The 26,527-nt window shown below is 37.2% G+C and overlaps 1 protein-coding gene across 3 annotated transcripts in view; it reads left to right on the top strand.

The window, feature by feature from the left end:
- Positions 1-24,397, top strand: part of PREX2 (phosphatidylinositol-3,4,5-trisphosphate dependent Rac exchange factor 2) — a 284,434-nt gene extending 260,037 nt beyond the window's left edge. For 2 of the 3 annotated variants that reach the window (XM_055298134.2, XM_063612655.1), the window contains exons 38-40: positions 5,076-5,178; positions 12,054-12,121; positions 18,821-24,397. In XM_055298134.2, coding sequence (XP_055154109.1) covers positions 5,076-5,178; positions 12,054-12,121; positions 18,821-18,866 — 217 coding nt within the window. In that variant the 3' untranslated portion in view covers positions 18,867-24,397. Of the gene's footprint in view, positions 1-5,075; positions 5,179-12,053; positions 12,122-13,046; positions 13,450-18,820 lie in introns of those variants that run through there. The other variant, XM_055298135.2, reaches the window with a different exon arrangement.
- The last annotated feature ends 2,130 nt before the right edge of the window (positions 24,398-26,527 follow it).

Raw genomic sequence — 26,527 nt, 5'->3', positions numbered from 1 at the left:
GTTAAGTAAAATAAAGTCAGAAAGAATTTAGAAAATTACAAAACAAAATAGGAATGAAAGTTAATATTCAGAATATAAGAAAAATAAATTACACTTGTTTAAAATCTGATAAGTAACACAAGCATTATAAAATTCACAAAACAATAATTTTTGTTACTTAATGAACTGACCCACTTCTGTATATTTTTTCTCCACAATTTTTGTAACATACTCTTTGCCTCTTCAAATTATAACAACTTTGCAATATAATTTTCTATAGAGAGAATAGAACAATTATTTTGTCTTTTCTCTAGCATAGATGATCAAATTTAAATTATTAAGAGTTTATAAAAGCTTTCCAACATCAAAATGAGTTATTACTAATGTCTTATACATTTTTAAATTGTTGTCAAATGCAAAAAAAGAAAAAAACTTCTCTAAGTTTCTTTAGCATATGAACCATAAATTTGAGAGAATATGCCACAGAGTAGTTTCTGGCTGTATACAGTTCCAACCTTTTTGTCCTCCAAAACATATATAGTTCCCATCCTGAGGGCCTCGGGATATGGACGTATTACATCATGACCTCTGGCCCTGCACCTCTTTTCCAGCATTGGATGACTGTGTACAATGGGCAGTAGGAATACTCTGGATGCCATTTCTACACAGGATACTACAATAATCCAGCCATAAATGAAAGTAATTATTGTCCAATAAATACATCCCAGCAAACCTAGCCTGACTGCATCCCAATTCAACTTTCTTTAGCTCAGTTTCAAAAATAACCACAGCCAATTGAACACTACCCAACATGACAGAAGGAAGCTGGGATGTAAAGAAGACAGCAGCCATATCATTTGCAGTTAAAACATTTTGCTTTTGCACATTTGTAAAGGTATGTGACTATGTGAACACAGTGCTAAGGCCCCTCCCATAACCTGGAAAGGGATTTGTACAAGTAAGAGGCCTTGAAACTCAAGCTTTTGTAGCTCCACAGTAAATCCACTCCTTCCAGCAACTTATGGTATTTGTAGGTACAAAGTAGACAGTCAAAAAATGTTTGGCAAATGAATAAATGAAAGAAAGAATTATGCAATAAAATACATTTTAATACATCTTCCTTAGCATTGCAAAATCAAAATGCCTTTCAAATTAAATGGGACCCATTAGCTTTAGGTTACATTTATCATATTAAAACTGTGCTAAATATCTGAGTGATTTGGGATCTATTCTCAGTACAAAATATGTCAAGGAGATTTATTAATTATAAGCACAGATATATTGACCTTTTCCTTTTTCTTCCTATGGGTAAATTAAACATTTCTATATAACTTTGCTACCCTATCAAGTGTGCTTCCTCACATGTATACTCTAAGCAGAACCATTACTTGGAATGTCTTATTACTAAAATTAAGGACAAACTTTCTTCATTGCCTGTGTTACAATTGCCTTTTTATGAAGGACAAATACTACTCTGTGACATTTATTTTGTTATTTTGTGGCTTCTAGGGAAAGAATTGTGTGAATATTTTTTGAGTGGTGTTGTAGTAGAAGGAGCTGAAAAATTGAAGGCCTATATTTTCCAGGTGGGGTGAAAATATAGATTTATTCAAATTTTAATCTAATTGTAAAACAGAGTTCATGTTAGAAAGAAGATTGGGGCATCAGGTAAGAAACTCCATATTGGGCTGGGCATGGTGCCTCATGCCTGTCATTCCAGTATGTTGGGAGGCTGAAGCAGGTGAATCGCTTGAGACAAGGAGTTCAAGACAAGCCTGGGCAAAATAGTGAGAACCCATCTCCACAAAAAATACAAAAATTGGCTGCATGTGGTGGTGTATTCCTATAGTCCCAGCTCCTTGGAAGGCTGAGGCAGGAGGATCTCCTGAGCCCAGGAAGTCGAAGCTGCAGCGAGTTGAGATGGCGCCACTGCATTCCAGCCGGGGCAACAGAGTGAGACCCTATCTCCAAAAAAGAGAGAAACCTCCTGTTGAATGAGGGTTCCTGGCCTTTAATATGCTCCTTTCTTTCTTTTGCCCAGGGCTAGCGTATCAGTCTCTCTGGTCATCAGAAAGTGCCTACAAAATCAAATGAGCTCTTGTAAACCTGACTCTGAGTATATATTTATGTACCACTGAAAACTATGTACCACTGAAAAACTGTGTGCCACTTTCTGGACCTGGAGTCCATCAGAGAATGCCAGCATCAGAATGTTTCTTGCAGATGCTGATTTTTTCCACTTGACATTCAAACTGAGATAGTTGGGAGAAGATGAAAAGCTGTAGGGCAAATAATGGTATACTGACAGAAAAGTGGCAGCCTTCCTGAGAGGCTTTCTTTCGCATGCTTAGTTTAGGAAAATAGAATTCTGTGATGCTGCGAGTGGAAATACAAGGCCTTGGTTGGACCCATCAACCATGAATCGGATTACAGGCAATATTTCCCACCTTTATGTGATTGCCTCTTTTTAACACTTTTTACTTTTTAAAAATTTCAAATTAATTTTGAGGCCTAATTGGAAGATACATAATGGTTAGCATGAAAAGACAAATAAAGGTGCAGCCATCTGTTTTTGAAATGCTGGGGAAATAAAATACACATATCCATTTGAAGGTAGATTTTTCTCTTAGGTGATGTGTGATTGGCTGCAAATCACACTTTGAGGTATCCTTTCAGAGAGCATGTTCCTGGGCACATTTCGCTTCCTGATTGCAGTAAAATCTTTTAAAATCTCTGGTGGGTAATTTGCTGCTGTACTGCTGCTTACTACAACTTGAGGTAGGGAGAAAAAAATCAGTTTAAAAGCATTAAGAAAATGAATAATAATTGTAGGCTGTCTGTTAAAAACCCTTCACAGTGTGTAAGTCTTGTTTGTAAGTGAGTACACGAGAGATAAAGCAAGTTCCGCTTTATCAGTAAAGCACAGACATATTTCAGCCTGATTAGAAGCAGATAAAGAGTTTTCTTTTTTCCTCCCCTTGGCTTCATTCAGCTGGTGTAATGAGCATTATTGATTAAAATGTTAGGATCAATAAAGATTTAAAATTGGAGTGGAGGAGACCTTAAGGAGGGGGAAAAGGTTATGTTCTGTTGAGTAAGCTGGCGGTTAAATGCTTTGTAGAAAACTCATTTTTTTTTCTTTTTTTTGAGACAGAGTCTCACTGTCACCCAGGATGGAGTGCAGTGGCTTGATCTCGGCTCACTGCAAGCTCCGCCTTCTGAGTTCTCACCCTTCTCCTGCCTCAGCCTCTCAAGTAGCTGGGACTACAGGCACCCACCACCACCACCTGGCTATTTTTTTTTTTATTTTTAGTAGAGATGGGGTTTCACCGTGTTAACCAGGATGGTCTCAATCTTCTGACCTCGTGATCTGCCCGCCTCGGCCTCCCAAAGTGCTGGGATTACAGGCGTGAGCCACCGTGTCCCACCGAAAACTGATTTTTTAAACATGAACTGTTAGTTATACTGCTTGGCCTTCATTGCCATGGACTGTTCTGCAGCTTGCATGTACATGTAAAACAATATGCATTGTTAACGGACTCACACACTAAAAGTTTGTGAACATCATGTATAACTAGAACTTAATGATGAAACTTTAGCCCACCTGAACATGTGTTAATAATAACAATGAATTCTCTGTAATGAGAAAGCTGCCTCTCAAGTCACTTAACAGCCACTGGAGCTTACATATTTCTCCTTAGAATGCAGTTATGTGTAATCACACAGCTGCACTTTGTGAGGTTCTAATATTACAACAGGAATGTTTTAAATCCCTCTCTCCTCTTTTTCTTAATTATCAATATCAAAATCTACCAAATGCATTGAACTTCTGTGGTAGAGCCACATAACCAATGAGTTAGATATTTCTCCCATAGAAACAATTGCATTGTAGAACTTACTTTTATTTGCAGGGAAAAATATTAGACAGATCTAGGAAAATACACAAATAAAACAAGAAACTACAGGGAGGTAAATGCAAAAATAAAGAAAAGGCTAATTAAAATACGAATATGTTGAAAAAAAGTAAAACAAAATCCATTAATACAATTTTAGGAGAAGCATCTAAAATTGACAATCTTTATGAAATGTATGAAAAAGATACTCTTAAAAGAACAATTCAGAGAACATAGGCTTTCAGGGGTGCTGTAGAGATCGGTGTGGAAGAACATAAAAGAATGCCGTAAAGAAAAGGAAAAGAACAGCCAGGCACAGTGTAATCCCAGCACTTCGGGAGGCCAAGGCTGGTGGATCACGAGGTCAGGAGATTGAGACCATCCTGGCCAACATGGTGAAACCCCGTATCTACTAAAAATACAAAAATTAGCTGGGTGTGGTGGCATGCACCTGTAATCCCAGCTACTTGGGAGACTGAGGCAGGAGAATTGCTTGAACCTGGGAGGCAGAGGTTGCAGTGAGCTGAGGATGCACCACTGCAACAGAGCAAGACTCCGTCTCAAAAAAGAAAAAAAGAGGGTGAGAGAGAAGGAAAAGAACAAAGGCTCACCAGTCACTAAATGCTGGTTAGAACACTTTTCTCAGGGCTACTCTGGGTATCACATTTCTATGTAACTAGTTATGCGTTCCTTTTGGAACTTTTACAAATACTCCTTTAGACTGAGTCCAATAAACACATTTAAAAAAATCAATTCTGACCTCAATAAATAGTAATTTCACTGTTTATTCTTCTATGATATTTGTGCATAAATCAGTATAAATCTATTAACTATCAATATGTAGAAGTTAATGATAAATATTCTTTAGTCATTTCTTCTAAATTACATGAAATATCATTAAAAAATAATATTTAGTAATAAAACTTGTTCTGATTCTGGTTATTTAATTTTCTATAGATAAGTGCGCTTATAAACAGTTCATCATGGGTTTGTTTTAAATTTAAATACTTAATTTCTGAGCCCAGTAATGTACCTTTATAATCTATTTTTAAACTGGTGTTCTATGTAGAAAAATCAGCGGTTCATTGTCTAGCTACTTTTATTTTGGCTGGTGCTTTCTGATTTTGCGATTAGTAATCCACATCATCTCAAAGGGTGTATCAGGAACCATGGGGTCTGACTTGCCCTTGCCTTGGCCCCCAGGTGCACCCTGAGCGTGACGCTGGAGCAAGCCATCATTCTGGCCAGAAGCCACGGACTGCCACCTCGCTACATCATGCAGGCTACAGATGTGATGCGGAAGCAGGTTGGTCTCATGCAGACTCGGGAATTGTTGTTCTGTAGGCCCTGGACTTGGAGATTCCTTTTTTCATTTATCAGGGGTCTGACAGGTGCCTGGATGTGATGGACAGTTTACTAGGCTCAGAGGTAACTCATGAACGAGAAATGCTCCCAGGGAGAAGACACCACAGGCATCAGTCTGAGGTTCTGCAAGAATCTTAAACAACTCTGGAAAAAGGGAAGACTACGCCGTAATCTGCAGGCAGAAAGGGACTTGACTAAGTGGAATAAGGCAGCAGTGAATTTGGCGTTTATGTGGGGAACAAGTAAAAGGACATATGGCATTTTTTGGCAATTGTTAGTGGTAAAGCTTGGGGTGGAGAGGGACAGAGGCAAGGAAGAAGAGGAAAGAATTGAGGGTCCTGCTGGCTCCTGGTGACTGCCAAGGGACTTTCATGCCGTAGTCAGCGTGTACATTATTCTGAGGATAAAGCATTTACCTCAAATTTTCCTTCAGGGGATAAATAGCAGTCTTTGGACTGTCTTCGGGTCACTGGAGTACTTATAGGCAAGAATATACTCTCTTATAAATAGAATGAACTTTATTCTATACAGTAGCCCAATAGTATTCTAAGTGTGGCAGTTTAGTTTTTAACTCTTAAAGTTATTTTTAAAAATGCACTAAGCTCCAATTTACTAATTACGAAAATGTGCTTAATCTAGCAGAAAAGATACTTAACCTACAGAAAGAAAAAAGAAATCAAAAGACATAAATTTTATATTTTATTCTACCACCTTTTCTTTGGGCTGCCACAAGAAATTGATTTAACAAATTTCTCTACTTGCTGACTTGGTTTGAGTTGCCCAGTAACAGTGAGTGATTTAATTTTTAAGATATGCTTTGTAATTATGTCTACTTTGTTTATTGGAAGTTTAGTGTCTAACTCTCAGGCAAACATATAAATCCCTCTGGGCTTGCTCCCAAGACTGCATTGCAGAATGCCAACAAAGCCCATGAAAAAGTCAACTGAAGAGGCCAACATCAAGCTGGTGTCTGCAATGCAGAGATCAGGCACAGGGAGAGCATATACATTGGTACTTCTGGTTAGGGCTCGGGAGCTGAAGATTGAAAACCAAGATCTTAGAAGGTCCAAGAGAGATTTGTTAAGTAAAGTTTAGAGCTAAGAAGCATGTGACATACTGTGGGCCAGCTGGAAAGGGTAAACACAGATGTGATTTGCCAGCAGGTTTAGGAAGGACTTTTTGGATATATATATAAATTATGTTTTAAAAAGTAGATCCAGGTAAACTTATGATTATCCATATCAGAGTTGAGAATTTTCTTAGCATTTAGGTTGCTAAGAAATACAGAAAGAAATTAATTGCCTTTCTGTTTGATCATGTTGCTTATTAGAGTAGGTTTGTAGGAAGACTTGGGAAGCGCCATCTCAAGATTATAGCTTATGACAAGCAAAAGAGACTGGAATTTACTTTCTTTTAGAATATTCCACTAAGGAAGTAATTATGAGTTGGTGACATATCCATTTCTACTGTATAGATTTGAATAGTTATAATTATATCAAATACTTTAACTTCTTAAAACTAAAAATGGAAATAGAGAAAATAGAGAAAAAGTCATATTGATATTATGTAGGCCCCAATGACTCACTTAACTGGCGTAAAGCTCTTTAAAACATAATGTAAATTATATTTATATAGTATTATTACATTGATGTGTATTAGTATAGTATAATTTTAAAACTCAAAAGTCATGGATTCCTTATGAAATTCCTGTTGATATATAAACCGCACTATTTTGTCAGTATATATCACTTGTTCTTCCCCCGAATTTTTTTAAAAAATGAATACGTTTGGAATAGGTAGCTTTCTTCCTTTGTTATTTGTTCCTCTGCCCCAAGTTGTGACGTCCCAATGGCTATGAGAGGAAAAGAAATAAGGTTTAACTTCTCTGTGAAATATCGTAGAGCCAGGGGCCCTCTTTTAAGGAAACTGGGCAGACTGGTGGCCCCAGAGATTTCTTCAACAGTCCTCCTGTCACGGATTCTCCTTCCAGTATTCAGCAGTGGCAGACAGTGAGATTTGTGGCTGAGGTCCAATCCACAAGCCAACTCTTACCTACTTATGATTTGAGCAGTTAGAATGCAAGTCTGAATCAAAAGTCTAGCTTGGATTTTCTCTCCTTTTTACCTTTCAGCCTCAGAGACAATTACTTAACCATTTAGACTCAGCTTTTTAGAGACCAAGTGGTTAGATATTTGTCATCTTCAGTATATATTGAAGTATTTGCATTACTGCATTATTGAATTTGTATTACGATATATTAAAGATGAATATTTACAATCTATTAAAGTTTTACAATATATAAACGAATAATATAATGAAAAAGCTAAGATTTTTTAATTTTTTTGGGAATAAGAAGCTTTTTGGCATGATTTATTGTTCTTATTTATAATTTCAGTATCGTTTTCCTCTATAGATTTTGCATATATACTTTTTGTAGAGTTGTTATTTTAACTCACTGCTTGAGTTTGAAGGAAAGATAAAAGACAAGAGAGAAGGGTGCTATGTCTTTCACGATGCTTTGCTAATGATTATAACGACCTTAGGCAGCACTTTATGTAACCAGCTGATTTGATTAATAAAAGGCTTGCAGTAGAAACTGTCATTTACATTATAAATTTAAAGTTTTCTATGCCATAAATTATATATTCCTAATGTTCTTTGATGGCAGCCTAGAAAAAAATGTCTTCTTAACCTTTTTAATAAAAACTGGTATTCCAAAGTATCCTGACCCCTTACCTTCAGTATCAAAGCATCACACTGGACACAAAGAACAAAGACATGAGGTCGATGTGGTCCTTGCCTTATCTCATGGTGGACACATCCAGAGGAAAGTCACCATGCCACGGGCACAAGCAAGCAAGTCTCTTCAGGGTAACCAACCTCAGTGTATCAAGACTCAGAACAGGGAGCAAATGAGTAGACTAAGCCCCTCCCTGGCTAGGATAAGTCTTACTCATTTTTGTATCACAGTTTCCCAAAATAGTACCTAGTACAAAGTAAATGCCAAAAGATATTTGTTCAATGATTTCATTCTAACTAGGATAGCTGGCGAAGGGCTTCATGCAGAAGATGAATTTATGATAGCGATTAAAAGCACAGAACAAGTTTTTGTTTTGTTTTAGATTTAAGGGGTACCTGTGCAGGTTTGTTACATGGATACATTGCGTAATGCTGGGGTTTGGGCTTCTATTGAACCCACCAACCCAAACAGTAAACATAATACCCAACAGGTAATTTTTTAATCCTATCCCCCTTCCTTCCTCTCCCCTTTTGGAGTCCGCAGTGTCTGTCGTTTCCATCCTTATGTCCATGTGTACTCATTGTTTCGTCCCCACTGAAAAGCGAGAGCATGCAGTATTTGATTTTCTATTTAAGTGTTAATTCAATTAGGATAATGGCCTCCAGCTGCATTCAGGCTGCTGCAAAGAACGTGATTTTATCCTTTTTATGGCATATAATATTCCACGGTGTATATGTACCACATGTTTTTTATCCACCCCACTGTTGATGGGCACTTAGGTTGATTCCATGACTTTGCTATTGTGAATAAAAGAGAACAGACTCTTGAGCAAAGCAGCCACAGTTTGAATTCCAGCTCCAGTGTTGACTATCTGGGTGATTCAGGGGAATATTCTTAGCCTCTTTGGTACTTAGTTTCCTCAGTATTAAAACAAGGATAATAATAGTACTTGTTTCATAGCGTTGCTGTGAGAATTAAATAAGTAAATATACTTAATGCGCTTAAAACAGTACCCGATATGGTGAGTGACCAATCAATTATTAACTAAGATGATATTTGATTTGGAACTTGGAAGATAAATATGATGCAGACAGGAAGGGAAGGGGGCAGGAAGAGTATTTAAGTAGAGGGAGCAATAGCAATATAAGCCAGAGTATAAAAACACAAGTAGCTGGAGTGTTGAGTTTATGAACAATATAGATGAATTTAAAGTGAAATGTGCCAATAGATGTCTTCAGCATGACAAGCATCAGTTTTATTTGAAACCTTTTAAGAAAGCAAACATTTTTCTTAATGGAATAACTTAGTGGAAATATTATAAGACTATAGACAAAAAGCATTGTACACAAATACTTCACGCTAGTTAGTAAATCTGTTTTTCACAGGGTATGATTTGGGAATTCTAAAACTAATTTATGTATTACTAAGAATGAACAAATAAGATATTGTAAATAACAAGAAGCTGATTTCTCACTGTCTGAGAAAAAAGTTACAAATAAGGAAAGGAAGAAGGCTGGAATCTGGAATGAACCCTATGCTACTGGATTGAAATCACATGTATCAGTATGAACTGATAAATACACACACAGACACGTACAAATACGGATAGATGTAGAAATGAATATAGATGTATGAATATGTTTGTATTTGTAAATTAGCCCTGCCTGCTGGAAAGGCCTAGTTGCAGTTATTCTCCCAGTAGTAAAGAGCACACTCAGTGTCCAAATCTTGGCTTCTAAATACCATTCTCCAATAAAAATAGCCAGGGCCCCTTGGAGAAATGGTAAATTACCAGATGAGACAAGGAAGAAAAGTCTGGAACATCTTGAGGTGCCAGAAAATAAAGGAGTACTAAACAATGATACAATGATGGCAGCATATTAAAAAGGCACAAGAAACAACCAGAAAGAGCCAAAACAGTGGCCAAAACTGAAACAAGTTTAGCAAAAAAAAAAAAATATATGTATATAAGTATTAGGTTATATCTCATGGAATAAAATAATTATGAGTCCACACTGATTTAAATATATACTTGAATAAATAAATAATTTGGGGAGAAGAGATTACTCTTTTTAAGAGAATTCCAGTCCATAAACAAAACAATATTATTGTCGTAGACAAGATACACCAACAGAGGCTAAAATCAGTGAGTGAAAGTTTGAAGAGAAACAGGATATTGCATAGTCTCATAGTATATCCCTAAATATATTTATTAACTACAAAAAAAAAGCAATGAGTAACTTTACAGTGCCAAAATCTGGCAGACATCAAAGTGATCAAAGTTAATGTCAGCAGTGATAAGATATGCCAATATCCTGTATCCCCTGATAGGATGCACTGAGAAGGGCATGACATCACTTCTGTGATTTTCTTGCCCAAAATGCATTTCCTGTATCTAATCGTGAGCAAACATCAGACACACCCAAACTGAGACATTCTGCAAAGTAATGACCAATACCTATCAAGAGTGTTAAGGTCATGAAAGGCTGGAAGGACCTCAGGAACTGTCACAGATTGGAGGGGAGTAAGGAGACAGGTAAACGAAAGGCAATATGGGATCCTAGGTTGGATCTTGGAACAGAAAAGAAACCTTAGTGGGAGAAAATGGAGAAATTTGAATAAGATGTGCAGTTTAGTTGATAATATTGTACCAATGTTAATTCTTGGTTTTGGCAGTCACACTGTGGTTAAGTGAAGGGTTAACGTTAGGAGAAGCCACATGGAGTATGTGAAATCTCAGTTCTGTCTGTATTTTTCTCTAACTGTAAAATTACTTCAAAATAAAAAATTTTCTTTGTTTTGTTTTTGTTTTTGTTTTTAAAGACTGGTTAAGTGCAGTGGTGAAAAGTGGGGAAAGAGCAGAACAATGAGTTCAATTGATCTGTAACTGCCTGTGAACAGTCAATTGAGATAACTGCTTTTGGATTAGCCAAAATAGTTTTTCTTAAGTCCTTAATTGCAATTCCTGAATTTCTTCTCACCTTTCTTTTTGATGCCACACCCCCTTCCCTATTTGTTTTCCTATTTTACATGCTTTTTGAGAGAATATGTTCTTTTTTTCTTTCTTTTTATCTTGTTTCTTTCCTTAGTTCAGAATGTAGTAGCTGGAGAGAGAGTTTCAGAGTTTTTGAACAACTCTCCTTAACCTATTCCAAACCCCAAACTCTGGTGTTTGGTCCTATGTGGTAAGTAATTTTCATGAGGAACTAAAGTGATTATAACTTCATTCATGAACTTGACAGACTGTGAAGACTTTTTCATGGCCAAAGTAGATTTTATTATAAACTCTGAGGCAGAATTACTAGATTTCATAGATCTGCATGGACATGGCTTGTCCAGAAATTGCTTTAGAAGTAGTTAAGAAAATATTTTTTTGCTAAATACTAGTAAACTTAATGATTCAGGTAAGAAAAAAACAAGTGCACAGTTGTGATAAAACTGTCAATTCTGTTCCAGGAAAGTGGTAACACAGAGCAGGCATTTATAGTCTGCTCATTTACTGTTTTCAACATCTTTTTAAATTTTTTATTTATTTTTATTATTTTTCTTTTTTTGTGAGGGAGGGTCTCATTCTGTCTCCCAGGCTGGAGTACAGTGGCACAAATATGGCTCACTGCAGCCTCAACCTCCTAGGCTGAAGCAATCCTCCCACTTTAACCTTTTGAGTAGCTGGGACCACAATTGCATGCCACCATGCCAGGCTAATTTTTGTATTTTTTGTAGAGACAGTCTCACTGTTTCCCAGGTTGGTCTTGAACTCCCAGGCTTTAGTAATCCTTCCACCTTGGCCCCTCAAAGTACTGGATTTACAGGCATGAGCCACTGTGCCTGGCCTGTTTTCAACATCTGAAGTATTGATTGCTTCTAGGAATAAAGATAAAGCAACATAACAGCACATTTTTAGTAAAAGCATTGATTTTGAAAATGCTCAGACGGCGATGTCTGTCTCTCTCTTAGCTAATCTCCCTTGATGTTAAAGACGTTGTTTGAATAAGTATCCTACACACAGATGTTAATGGTATGTTAAATTATCACTAACACACCGTAGGGATAAAAGTGATTTTCCTGACTTTCAGGGAGCAAGAGTTCAGAACACAGCGAAGAATTTGGGAGTCAGAGACCGGACCCCACAGTCTGCACCAAGGTAAGTGCATCTCCTGCTCTGCCCTCGCCCGAAAGATTTGCCAGCATTTTCCCCGGCAGCGTCCCTCCGCTAATGCAACTGATCTAGGATGTGTCCCGTGTCGTACTGATTGTAATTACGGAGATTGCCCTTGAAACGCCCAATGGCTAAGTGTGATTACACATAAATGCTCTCAGAAATAAATGGATATTATTCTATTTTGCAAGTTCTATCATGAATTCGAAAAGAAAAGCTCACACAGACACTACTAAAATTTGAAATCCAGCTGTGCCAAACAACCAAAATGCCATTTTCATTTATACTTCTGTGACTGTACATGCTGTTCCTTCTAGCATGACTGCCTTTCCCATATGTGTTTGTATGGGAAACTCCTGTTTCACTGCAAAACCTAGCTTAGATATCATTTTCTCCTTGGAGTCTTGCTTGAGTTTCCTTCCTCTCTGTACTCCCTTAGCATCTTGTCATATTGACCTATGATAAACTTTATCATATTTTGTTGCAATATATTGTCACATGTTCCTTTGCCCAACCTGAATATGAGTTTTCTGGAGGCAGAGAATTTTTTTTGGATTTTATTTACTACTCATCATAGTAAACATCAAATATCTGAACAGATGTCAAGAATGTCTGAATGAAGAAATGAACAAATGAGATTTTTGTTTGTTATCTCAAATATTTACAGTTCACACATCATCATAAGAAAGGACTCCCATTGACTTTAAAATAAATGAACATAAATAATAGCCATCAGAGAAACGCTCTGGTTTTGATTTCCCTGGTGATGAGGGTAGGCAACCATCTACCTTGAAGTGGGGAAAAGCTAAATAATTTCTTTTACATTTGATTGCTTTTATACATTTGTATTTTAACAAAAAATAGGCTCTTCCAAACACTGCCACAGACAAAACACTATTTCTCTTTACAGAGCAGTTACCAGAGTGGGAATGATGGCCGCAGCATTTATGAAGTAATATTTCATTCTGAAAAACCATGTGGGTAGTGAAAGTGCTTTCAAAGGGAAAACATAGTTTCCCTCTGAAAATGGATGGAGCACTCCTGTTCTAATTGCACTTACTTTTAGTGCTGACTCCTAACTCTGTTTAATCCTCGAGTTTTGTTAATGTTGTCTTTCACAGTTGATTAGGTTAGAATCTAAGGCTTTCTGTTGCTAAAGGATTATTTTTACATATGCATTCTCCATCCAGCACCTTGGGAGGCATGGTATATTTAGATAATAGACCCAGTGAAGTGTTAAAATTCCAATAAGAAAACAAGATCATGGCTCAGCAAGGTGTTCTTAGCTAGACCTATAAACACTAATAAACAGTGGGGTGGGGATCAGACTTCAGCACCCCGATCAATAAACCAATATGAAAGCTGAACACAAGAAAAGAAACCAATGAACTTGCTTTTTTTTTTTCCTTTATTGGGTTATGTTAAAAACACTTGAAATGAAACTCAGTAAAATGAGCCAGCCATAAAGTTGACATTATCTACAAGGGAGTAATAGGCCTGAGAGAGAAAGCAAGAGTAATTTTAAAAATTTATTTTATTTATTCTTTCATTCATTCTGCAAATATTTATTGAGGACCTCAGAAATGCAAAGCACTCTGCTATGCCCCAAGGAGAGTATAAACCTGAATTAGAAATCGCCCTGGCCCTCACAGAGCTTTCAGTTGAAAAGGTGAGGTGAAGAAGGCATAATTACAAGGAAAGGTAGAAAACAGGAATCACCCTGTGGAGAGTGCAGAGAGAATGCCAAGGAACACAGAGGGGCTGTAATCTCTCCCAGCTGAGAACCTGAACTCCAGCCCCGAAGATAGTGAGTTGAAGAACACATTTGGCCGTCAAGGTGAGGCCATCCCTGGGCAAAACTGGGATAATGTTTCTGGAAACATCTTCATGGAGCTGAAGTTTGCTATCTCTCTCTGAGATACTATTTGATTCAAAGCCTCAACCCACCCCTCTCAGAGTTTTCCTCTCACCATCCATTTGACGTTTTAAAAAACTTACTCAGAGCACATATATTGAATTTCTGCTATGTGTCTATAGGTGCCAGGCCCCTTGCTAAAAGCTAGAGGACTAAAGACGTAGGGTCCTCCACCAGTTGTTGAAGTGTAGTAGAGTAACAATGGAATAGAATGAAAATGGTACACAGTGTGTGATGGAAATAGGCACAGATTGTCATGAGAACACAGAGAAGGGACATAATGCAGCCTAAGGACAGAGAGAAGAGATCACAGAGTACTCCTGGGCCTGTCAGCTTTGTAATGCATGTCCCCTACTGGGGATGCAATCGTACCAAGGACCACAGAAGACATGATGTTCTGAGAACTATGCCTAGACCTCAATGACTGGTGGTTGAATGTGATTCAAGTATGGTGTGAAGTGAGGCTGGAGATATAGGCCAGGGCTGGGTCAGAAGAGACTTGTAGGAGTATAGAAGAGTTTTGATTTTAACTTGAAGACAATAGGGAGGCATGCATAAGCAATCTTCCTATCTGGAAGACTTGAATTTTAGAATTTATCTCTGGCAACATCAGGAGGGCCCATTTGAGGACAGCTAAGACTGAAGCAGGAGCCTAAAAACATTATGGTAGTATTGAGGCCAAGATGAGAGGATGGGTTAGAAAGATGTTTAGAAGACAGAATCAATAGTCTTTGGACACTAATTGGATAAAGGACTTTAGGGAAAAGGAAGATTCTAGGATGACCACCAAATCTTTGGCTTGGATAATGAGGTGCTGGTGGTTCTTTCCTCTGAGACAGTGGGCACAGAGGGGAAGCACACACACAGGGAGGAGATGGGGAGCTCAGCTTGGTAGTACTGAGATCGAGCATCAATCATCATCCCTGGAGAGGACATTGTGGACAGTGGAATATACTGGTCAAAAGCCAAGGAGAAAAGAATAGGTGGCGCTATAGTCCTATGAGTCTTCGATATTTAGGAGTTAGGTGAAGACACAGAAATCAATTTTGTTACGACAATGTATGGGTAAGAGAGATGAGAGAAGTCAGGACACCCTCAGGAGATGTCAGCACTGAAGAGAAAGCAGAGGAAGCAAGGCTACAGAATCTAAAGTGAGCCATGGACTGGAGATGCTTGTTCTGGAATTCAAAAAGGAGCAATCAGCCATAGTCACACTACTGGAGAGTGAATATAATAATTTAGGAAATCAGAAGCTAGAAAGCAGAGTATCAGAATTTAATAATTCTGAGGTAGGTAAAGTCTGCTCTGGGGAGGGATGTTTCTTGGACACCCTTGGCTCCAATGCATTTTGCATCCTCCCCTTTAGCAATCTGTGTCTTAAAGATGTGTCCAGAACTGCTTTTGGCATTGGGGTATTAAGATGGATGAGAAACACTTCATGCACTCAAAGAGCTTGCAGCCTAGTAGAATACAAAGACAAAATAAATTTAGAGAATCAAGTGAATGGGTATCGTGATAGGATAAAATGGGTATGTGAGGAGGGAGTACAAAGGACCTTCCCCCTCCCAGCTTCATACATTGGCTCTTCAGGGCAACAAGCCTCTCTTCCTTAGGAACCAAATATTACATTCCAGATGTCGGACTGCACATCCAGCACACTGGCTTTATTCACAAAATAAAGTTTTTGTTATGTCACAAAATCTGGAACTCTTGTGCTATGAAAAGCTGATTTTCTTTACTTGTTTAATCAGGAGGGGGCATTCTATAGTGGTTAAAAGTGAAAAAAATTGGCCGAGCGTGGTGGCTTATATATGTAATCCCTGCACTTTGGGATGCTGAGGTGAGAGGATTTCTTGACACTGGGAGTTCAAGACCAGCCTGGGCAACAAAGCAAGACCCTGTCTTTACATAAAATAAAAAATAAAAAATGGCCGGGTGCAGTGGCTCACGCCTGCAATCCCAGCACTTCGGGAGGCCAAGGCAGGCGGATCATGAGGTCAGGAGATCAAGACCATCCTGGCTAACATGGTGAAACCCTATCTCTACTAAAAATATAAAAAAAATTAGCCGGGCATGGTGGCATGCACCTGTAGTCCCAGCTACTCAGGAGGCTGAGACAGGAGAATCTCCTGAACCCAGGGGGCGGAGGTTGCAGTGAGCCGAGATCTCGCCACTGCACTCCAGCCTGGGCGACAGAGCGAGACTGTGTCTCTAAATAAATAAATAAATAAGCCGGGCTGTCTGCCTGTGGTCCCACCTACTCAGGAGACTGAGATGGAAAGACAGCTTGAGCCTAGGAGGTTGAGGCTGCAGTGAGCTATGGTTGTACCACTGCACTCCAGCCTGGGAGACAGAGTGAGACCTTGTCTCTTAAAAAAAAAAGAAAGAAAAGATGAAAAAAAATGGCTATGTGACCTTATTTAGTCAGGAGTTTTTCCGTCTCTGAGACTCAGTTTTCTCATTTGTGAGATGGGGAGAATTGCCTTGGGACAGCGTATGATTGATGCTTTATTGATGCTTTAACCTTGAAAGAAGCGTTTACTTTGTGGTCTCCTTTCACATAGCTTTTATTTTTGCTATGTAGAAAGGTGAAAGGCACCATCTATAGCATGAAGTTGGAAAGTTCTGCTCTTGGCAGATTTGCATTTGGTCAGGAAATTTGGGCTACCTGAGCTCAAAGAAGAATAGGAGAAAGAAGGCCAAAACCAAACCTTTTTCGTGCAGGGCCGCTGATGTGAGTGGAATGAGACTACAAAAGGGCCCCAAATGATGGGCAGACCAAGGCCTCACACTGCCCAACAATTTATCTGCCAAAAAATAAATGCTTCAGTGCAGGATGAGAGTCCAACTCTTACCTATTACATTTCACTTAGAACCTTCATCTGTCTGTTCTAAATTCCCAAAGCTCTGCAATTTCCATTACAAATGTGTCTGAACTCAAATAACCCTGAGTCACTTCCAAGAAGCCTCACAGAAGCTGAATCTGCCCAGTTCCACAATACCCAGAGCTATTATTTCATTAGGCGATCACAGGGAGTAGCCTTTCCTTCAATTTGTGAGGCAGACATTTCAAAGACTCGTCTACCCAGTGCTGTTAGTTACATTACGTGGAAACGTGCTGAGCAAGGTAATGGAATGTGATGGCTCAGCCCAGATCTCATGGGGCAGGACATTCGCCACCCATCTTCCCATTCCTGTCCTACGTGACTAAGCCCATGTGCCTTTTCAGTCATTAGGCAGCACTGTCAGGGAAATAAGAGGAAGGAAATGAAGAAGAAAAAGAACCTTCTTATCCTTTCATTATCCCAGTCCTGGGAATGCAATTTGAAGTAACACCATATTCTTCAGCTGCAAAAGAACCTTTGAAGTACATCGCGTCAATTGAATGTATTCTTTTCTCTGGGAAGGATGAAATAAGCTTTTTCTGATGTGAGATGTCTTTATTTCAGTATTCGCCTCTTGCATGGAGATAACATGTAGCGCATAAACCACCTTCCAGACTTGAAATACATTTTGCAAACGTCCAAAGTCAATAGCTTCTTCTACATGTTCTCATACTAGGAAAGCTCATTTTGTTAACCAGGAGTTATAACTCAATATTAAGTCTTGCTCATTCTTCTCCCTTGATCTATAATTAGCAAGGGATTAAATGTCAAAGGGAGAGGAAATTTATAATTTGCTAAATTGGTCAACAATTCATTGAAGCTGTTTTCAATTTAGTCGGTAAAAGGGATTGAATCACCACAGCTAGTCCTGGGTTTGGAGTGCTTTTATGAAAAGATGCCAAGTGGAAATCTGCACCTTGCATTTTGACATCATTAGTCCAAGCTCTGCAGTGAGACCAGTGTGGCCATGGGTGCTGTTTAGAAAACAGGCATAGTCCAATCCAGCATTTTAGTTCAGCCAATCAATCTCTCAGGATATGCTGTAAGTAATGTGTATGGCCTTGAGATCACTAGGGCTATTAGGCAGCTATTATGTTCCCTTTTACTTTGGTTCTGCTGTTATCATTTAACCACTCAGGAGAACGTGGAACACCAGAACTTGTGTGAGCCTAGTTAAACCCCCTGAGTTTTCCTTGAATGCTGCATAGTCTTGAACAACTAGACCTGGGCTACAATGGGAAGCATTTCCAGGCATCTCCATGGTTTAAGTGGATCCTTGACCCACTTGGAGAGCCCACAGTCGGGTGAGTGGGCCCTGGGCAGAGCTGGGCAATTCATCCTTAGGAAACTCTAGCCAGTTGTGCCTTTGAGATTTAGGTCTCAGGAATCTTGCCATGTCAGCCTATCCACAGCCAACTGCCTGCACTCTGGGGATAGTAGAAAATGAAGCATATTTCTAAAGCAAATCAGAAAATCAGTAGACCCCTATGAGATAGGTGCCATCTTGCTACAAAATAATCATGATAGACATCATGGTAATTATCATAATAATATCATTTCCTGGAATCAAGAGAGTAGGTTTTACCACGAGTGTGGTGAACAGCCTGGGCGGTTGGCATTGGAGAAAATGCAGCAGGTTTAAAAAATTCAGGATTACTTCATCCACAGCCATCAAGATGTGCAGAGGGGCACTGGTGTTTTCTAAATCATAGAATCTAATTTTTGGAGTTTGCTAATTCATATGTTATTTTTAGTGAAATAGACAATCTGATCATGACTCATGAAACAAGAAATTATCATCAATGTGTTTGTTCTACCAATAAAGACACCTCATGTAATGGTAATACGCTAAGTCACTGTCAAACTTTCCCATGCCTTTTCTAGGCTGTACAAGCTGTGCGAGCCGCCTCCCCCAGCTGGAGAAGAATGAAAAGAATTCCCAAGAAACCAGGCAGGCAGAAGCTCCTGAATGCTGGACTAGACAAACTACATGCTGGCTAAACATTCTCCACTGACGATAAATCAATGCTTTTTTTTTTTTTTTTTTTCTGTAAATCTTTCTCCCCATTGCAAACAAGTAGTGTTCAGTTTACACTTGGATATTTATGCTGGAAATGGATAGAAGTTCAGAGAGTTCAGCTTCACAAACTGATGTCTCTGTGTATTGACATTAAGTATTCACTTTTAGAGTAAAATCCATCCCTGGAACATAAAGAAAAAAATATTAGAGATTTAAATATTAACCACCATGCCTCCTCTCCCATTCATTAAAATTGTTTTATTAGGTTTGTTTTCATCTTTTCCAAGTGGACACATGTAATACTGGAGAGTTCCTCTTGAAGAAAGCTATTATTGAAGAAACCTGGCGACATCTTGCAAATCATCATGAAAAATGTTAAGAACAATATAGACTGTGTGTGGTATACATTTTCAGTCCCCCGTTTGCCAGAGAGAAAGTCATTAATGTGTAAAAGGTGGAAAAGCGTGCTTTACTCTTTCTCCTAAGGGCTTATTTCTTATTAGAGGAGAAGAAAGCTGATTAAGGCCTCCAGCAGGACTCACTTTCTTCTAGCTGCCTTTGGGCATCCTTTATTCTTGTGGACAGCTCTAGCAAATCAATGCTATTTTTGGTGTCTGCAATGGGCAGACCTTTTAACTTAGATACCTAAAACTCTTAATTTTATATGAGAGGTCAGACTCTTCAAGGAATACACCATCATGAGAATTTTTCTGTCAAGATATATGTATAAGATATGAAAATAAGGCTTTATTTGTACTTTAAAAGGACAATTAGGGAACTTGATAATTTGTGGACGCACAAGGTGTATTCTATCCTTATTTTAAAGTATATGTAATGTTTATCATTTCTACATTGATGCAATAACATTGTTCTTAGCATAATAAATACAGTAATATTTATTTTAAATCCATAATTTTCAAACAAAATACTCATGATTGTGATAATTATATTGGTTTACATTAGTTTAGTATGTGAAATGCTTTTCATATCTAAAATATGTGCAAACAATTATTATTAATATTATTATTATTTTTTGAAACTGAGTCTCACTCTGTTACCCAGACTGGAGTGCAGTGGTGCAATCTTGGCTCGCTGCACCCTCCACCTTCCGGGTTCAAGCCATTCTCTTGCCTTAGCCTCCCAAGAGCTGGGACTACAGGCATGCACCACCATGCTCAGCTAATTTTTGTATTTTTAGTAGAGATGGGTTTTCACCATGTTGGCCAGGCTGGTCTTGAACTCCTGACATCAAGTAATCCGCCCACCTCAGCCTCCCAAAGTGCTAGGATTACAGGCTTGAGCCACTGCTCCCGGCCCATTATTAAATTTTAATTTATGAAATTTGATCATGGTTTTCAAACTGTTACTAAAAACCTTTGTCATTAGCCATTATGTATTGAATAACAAAAATACCATGTTACATGTATAGGCAATATGTGTATACTACTAGGTAAGGTTAATAATAATTGTTATTTGGCACAGAAGCTCTTGAGACTTTTGTGAGAAGTCCATATATAATGAAAAACAAGGAACCTAACATCAGAGTTTTCAAGAAAAAGTTGAACATTTTGAATTTAATAAAGATATTTTTACATAAATATCTTAACTTTCAAGGATTTAACATTCGTAGGGCTAATGAGAGAAAACAGCTGATTAGCTAGCAAGTCCTTTCATATTGTCATGACTGTTTTCTCATCACCATCCCGGAAGCAGTAATCCTCATTAGAGGCATGAGAGTCATTAAAATGATTTCAGTTGTACTTTGCCATATTTCATGGGGCAAATTATCAGCTATTGTGGTATTTATAAGCTAACATATTTTATATTTTTAAGGATCTACTTTCTTCATAATAGAATGTGCTTCATATTATTTTTAGGGTTAAACATAAGTGTGTCGTCTATCATGCTTGGTACTTACTAAATGCTCAAAAATAGTAATGGTTTATATTAACATCAGTCACTATAACTTCTGATCATAATAAAAATTGTAGCTAACACTTATTAAGGGATTCCTACATGCCCAGTAATACCTCCAATTGCTTTGCCTGTATTCTGTTGTTATTGCTTCACTTAATCCTCATAATAATGACGTGACATGGTACTCTTTTTATCGCGCCCATTTTTAGAGTTGAGGAACCAAAGCAAAGAATAACCCAGTGACTTGCACAAAGTCACATGATTGACAAGGGGTAGAACCAAAATTTGAACCCAGGAAGTCTGCCTTCTTAATGCATTATGCTACTTTTCCTTATCAATATAAGAACTATTGTAATATTACAATGATTTGTAAGTACATTTGGAGTTATGTGGCATGTGTTGTCATTAAATTATACATCTTGTATTAAAAAACGGTGAATGGAAATATGTAAAATGCTTTAATTATGTGAAAATTATAGTATTTCCTGGACATTTTACAACTCTGGATGCACATTTTGAGGTAACTCAACAGTGTTGCAATCTGAAAAACTATTTTGTATCGTATTCCTCCTCATCAAAAATAACAGTTTTAGATAGTACATCGCATAAAACTTTATAATAATTCCAACACAGTGGTAAGAGTAAAAAACATTCCTAATGGATGAATGAATAATGACAATTTCTTCAATGCCATATGTACCTCCATGTGACATTGGGCATTAAGTGGCCTTGAGGTTTTAGGATGTGTTTACCTTAATGCTACATGCTCCTCTATAACCAGTGCACCTTCAAATACTGCTAAAACCTGCTAACTTCTTCCAGGTTCTGAGCATGGACAACTCCCACCCCCACCGCCAACCTAAAAGGGAAGGTCATGCATAGAAATTTTGGATCTTAACTTAGGGCCCGACTCAAAAATAATTGTGAACTAAAAATTCATAGTCAATACATCTTAAGCATTCTATTATCTCCTATAATTTTTTCTAATATTAATTCCAAATATTACAAAATTTAATGTGATATTAAAGTATGAAAAATTTGAGAAGATTAGAATTTTACATGTATTTCCATTCCTATTTAAAGGGAGAAAAGGGGGAGAGAATTTCTGTGCCAGTTTTACTTATATTGGATATATAATATTGAACTTATAATATAAGCTTTATCAGTTCGCAAATCTGAAGTCTCATACTGTTTTCTATCTCTTTAAAACACATTCTTCTGGTGGCTTGGATTCACCATGCATTCATTGGCCACTCTTCTTGCAGCGAATTTTGAATCAGTTTAAAATTAGGTAAACTTTTGATGATACTATAATATATATGACATTGAAATGACATTGGTTCTGAGTCTATTAATTTAAATTTGGGGATCATTGCATTCAGAATGAAATGAAATTGACCTTGACACTAACTTTGAAAGCCAAGAAAATGAATGGGTAAACAAAGCCTAAGGGTCATGTTAATTAATTTAACAAAACAAACTATTTTCAATCCTTTGTTTGGGCTTATACATTTTATAGACAAAATTAGTATTGATTTGGAAGTGTTCAGTTGAGAGTAAATGACTCTGTGTTTTGAAACTAATACCTTTGCATTTAAAATACTAAAGTATTATTTTGTTAGTTCAAGTAGATATTTTTCTGTGTAGCATGATTTAATGCAGAGCAGTGGGTATATTTTTATTCACTTATACTTTTAAAAAGCCATAATATTGAAATTTAAAATGAATAGTCTTACTTTGAGGTCATTTTTACTTTACATTTTACTTTAAAGGTCATTTTTTAGACTTTATGCGCTAGTGGTATTGAAACTAACCTTTAATATTTGACTAAATTGCTTGTGAATTTTTGGAAACTATGTTTAATTTTTAAAGACATTGTTATGTGAATTATCTTACTAAATTATCACTTAAGAACTCTCTCATAGCAGTAATTTCATTAACACGTATATATACTAACCAATTTGCTAAATGAATTGTCAGTTGTCCTGCTCAAGTACAAGGGCCAAGCTTTGCAATGACTTAAAGTGATCTGAATTTTGATTGAGAAAAATAATCTGTCTTCTGTCGAATGTTTGAACTTTTAGTGATGAGCCTCAGCAAAGTTTCACCCTGCATGAAGCAGAACAGGTGGGGGAAAATTACAAGAGGGGTCTGTACCAAAAATGGCCCCAGGATATTCCACTGAACAAATATTGACCATTATCTTCCTAGGTGCTGCAACTCCATACCAGTCATTACAGTTAGTCTTTGGTTTCACAAAAATGTTACTGCTTCAGAGGCTTGGCATTAACAGTGATGTCAGCATTCATATTGCCAACCATCTGCTGGTCATACATGGAAGACTGTTGAAGTGTGGTCTGTGCATCATTGAGCAATTGTTATATAGACACAAGGCTTGCTTCACTCAGGATAGCTTGCTCCTTTCACTGAGAAGAGATACCTGAAACCTACTAAGTCTACTAAATGAGATATATATGTGTATGTATATGCCTATATATATTATTATATTTACTAGTTTTTGTGATAATGTTATAAAAATTAATAAGATTGTTTTGTTTTGTATGAATGTACGACAAATCGAGTTGTTCAATGTATTGAATGAATGTCTTACCATAGACATCAGAGCTGTCCAACCATGTGTAAATGTATCTGGTCTTTTGATCACTGACACTACTTTGCTATTCAATCTGGAATCAACTGACCTGGCTCTGCCATTGAGAAATAGCTAATTAAGAACAAAATTGTTAATTTTTAAAATTATATTTCTACTAGAAATAGCTTTAGACAGTTAATTTTAGGTGCAAATAACAGGATAAATGCTATCCGATCAAGCATTCATCAGACAAATGTTTTTGAGAATTCACTTAGTGCAAGGCACAGCCGTTGAGGCTGGTATATGTGTGGATATGTTTGATTTGAAAACCTTCATGGTGTCTCTGTGTGTTATTGATCATCTGTGTCTTTTGCTTAAAATGGCATTATTTGTAATACAAACCTAATATCATGTATACAAATATACTGTATGTAGCCAAGAACACTAAATTGGTAAAATGCTTTAGAAAATATACATTTGAATTTGAATATCTAATGCCTCAAGCAAATTTATTAGAGTTTCAGATGAATATATATTTTTGTAACTGCCAAGTAAATGAGTAGAACAGAGCTTTTTGCCTAAAAATATTTTTATAAGTACTCATTTACATAGTATTCATTATTTTAAATGACAAAATATCAAATTGGTTCTATAAATAGTAATTGTTTTGAATATATCCATATTTAACATCATATGAAATCCAAAATTTAATGATAAATTTCATCTGGATGTATTATTATAAAAGTCATCTTTTTGCTTTGTAAAATATCCATGTAACATAGCTCCCATTACTCCATATTTTATGTATGGTTAAAATTATCAAAAGGGCATTATGTATTTTATATCGTTTATTTTTGTCTGCATAAAAGATTGGAATAGTAACCATGTATGATAAATGTTAATAATAATAAAGTGAAATGTAGTATGCCCAGTTCAGCTTCTTTCCATTTAAACTTAATTCCTATTATGTCCTTACCTATTTGGAGGACAAAAACCGTTAAACACAGATTTTTCACCCTTCAAGAGTTCACAAGCTCGACAGAAGAAACTTGACACACGTATGAAACAAATTCTACAAATATGAGCTGGAGAGACACACGTATGAAACAAATTCTACAAATATGAACTGCTAGAAAAGAACGAGAGAGAAGCCTAATATGGGCCACGGCATAGGAAAACTTCACAAGAGAAAAGAGACTTACACTGTCCCCTGAATTAACTAGCCAACCTATCAAGGTTTATTTAGTACTTGCTATGTATCAGCCAGTATCCTAGTTGCTAAAGGTATACAAATGCACATAATTCCCAAACTCTAGGGTTATAGGGGGTGGTGTATTTAAGATGATTAATGCAGTACACAATCCAAAATGGCAACTACCGAGACAAAGCAGTGGACAGTAATGCAAAATGAGAGAGAAGGCAATGAGAAACACGAACTATAGAATTCAAAGAATTTAGATTCAATCCAACATCTCTTTATGGAACATCTACAGATTACTTGTCATGCACTGAACTAAGATGGATATTTAGTATTTAGGAACACATGTATAGTCATTACCCTTAGGAAATTTACAGTCTAAAAGAGAAAAACATTGATTCAAAAAAAAAAAAACTACAAAAATGATGAGAGAAGCCTGGGTCAGGAATGGTCATCAGCATTCAAGATGAGTAAGATTAAGCAACAGAAGAAGGGAACAGCAACCTTGTTAACAAATACAGGATGAATACGTGCACTGAGATGAGAAAGCACCAGATATTTTGGTGGGATGGTGAGCGGCTCAGTCCAGACAGACGACAAAGATCTGTGGATGTGCTTAGAAAGAGACATGGATAGAAAATACAGCTGGATCTGGAATGCCAGGCTAAGAAGTCAGGACACTGGACATTATGAGCATTTACAAAATGAGATAAATAGTTGATAATAATGATAAAAATTATGAAATCCAAGTGGGGAGTTTGAAGAATGTATATGTTGTTGATTGTGCAAGCTACTTCAAAAAAGTCAAATCAAATAATAATTGGAGGAAACCAAAATCAATAACTGGTTTTACTTTTTGGAGATTGCTGGTATACTCTCAGATTGCAAATTTAATACAGTAATATGAGTGAGAAAATAGAATCAGCAGGTGTAGCTTATTTATTTCAAAACAGCATTCCAGATATTTATGTTCCAGAGTTGTTATTCAGTGAGATACACACACACACACACACACACACACACACACACACACACACACACCCCATGCAAGTATTTTGTGGTGAGAATGAGTTTAAGAAACACAGAATCAAGCAGGTTTCTCTATTATAGGACTTTTCCAACCTGCTAAGGTACTAATAACCATGGTGACTTTGGAGGACAATGATGGTATGCAATGTTTCCCAAACGCACTAGAATATAGGACATGTTTTATGGAAGATTTGTTATCATTTCCTTGGAATACAAATTTTCATCAAAGCACAATATGGGAAAACTATTCTAGAAACTGCATAACATGAAGAAAAAAATGGTAACCACATTGATAGATGGTAGGGTCTTTACCTGATGGAGGTGCCATTTGGGCTTAAAGGAAGAAATGACAAATACTTGCATAAATGAACAGTAACAGTGAAATAGAATTAAAAGCGGATTGTTATACTGTAATTTTTATTCTGTCACCATTCATCTAGGCTCAGGGTATTAGAGGCCATAAAAAGCATATTCCATAGAAAAATGGAAATGTTTCCTCTCCTTTTTAATCACTTCAGCCTTCTAATATGATGACATATTGGATTAGAAGACACTTTATTATGTCAAAACTTGGCTCCAATTTACCATGGTTTCTGGGCGAAATTTGTAAGGCTTGATGGCCATGACCAGGGTGTCATGAGTTAGACAACTTGAAGGTAAAAGACTGATTTTTCTTCACAAAAAGTATTAAAAAGATATATGCTAAGTGTGGAGTTTTCTAGCCTGACACTGGTTGGGCATTTGAAGATGATCTGAATGCAGTGGTATAAACAGCTCATTGATTTCTCAAAGCCAGTTGATGATACGGACCTCCAGGTCTGGAAAGGTATTTGT

This window comes from Symphalangus syndactylus, chromosome 11 (assembly GCF_028878055.3).
Source record: "Symphalangus syndactylus isolate Jambi chromosome 11, NHGRI_mSymSyn1-v2.1_pri, whole genome shotgun sequence".
Lineage (NCBI taxonomy): Eukaryota > Metazoa > Chordata > Mammalia > Primates > Hylobatidae > Symphalangus > Symphalangus syndactylus.
Note: the sequence above shows the minus strand (reverse complement) of the source record. Positions and strands in the feature narration are given on the sequence as shown.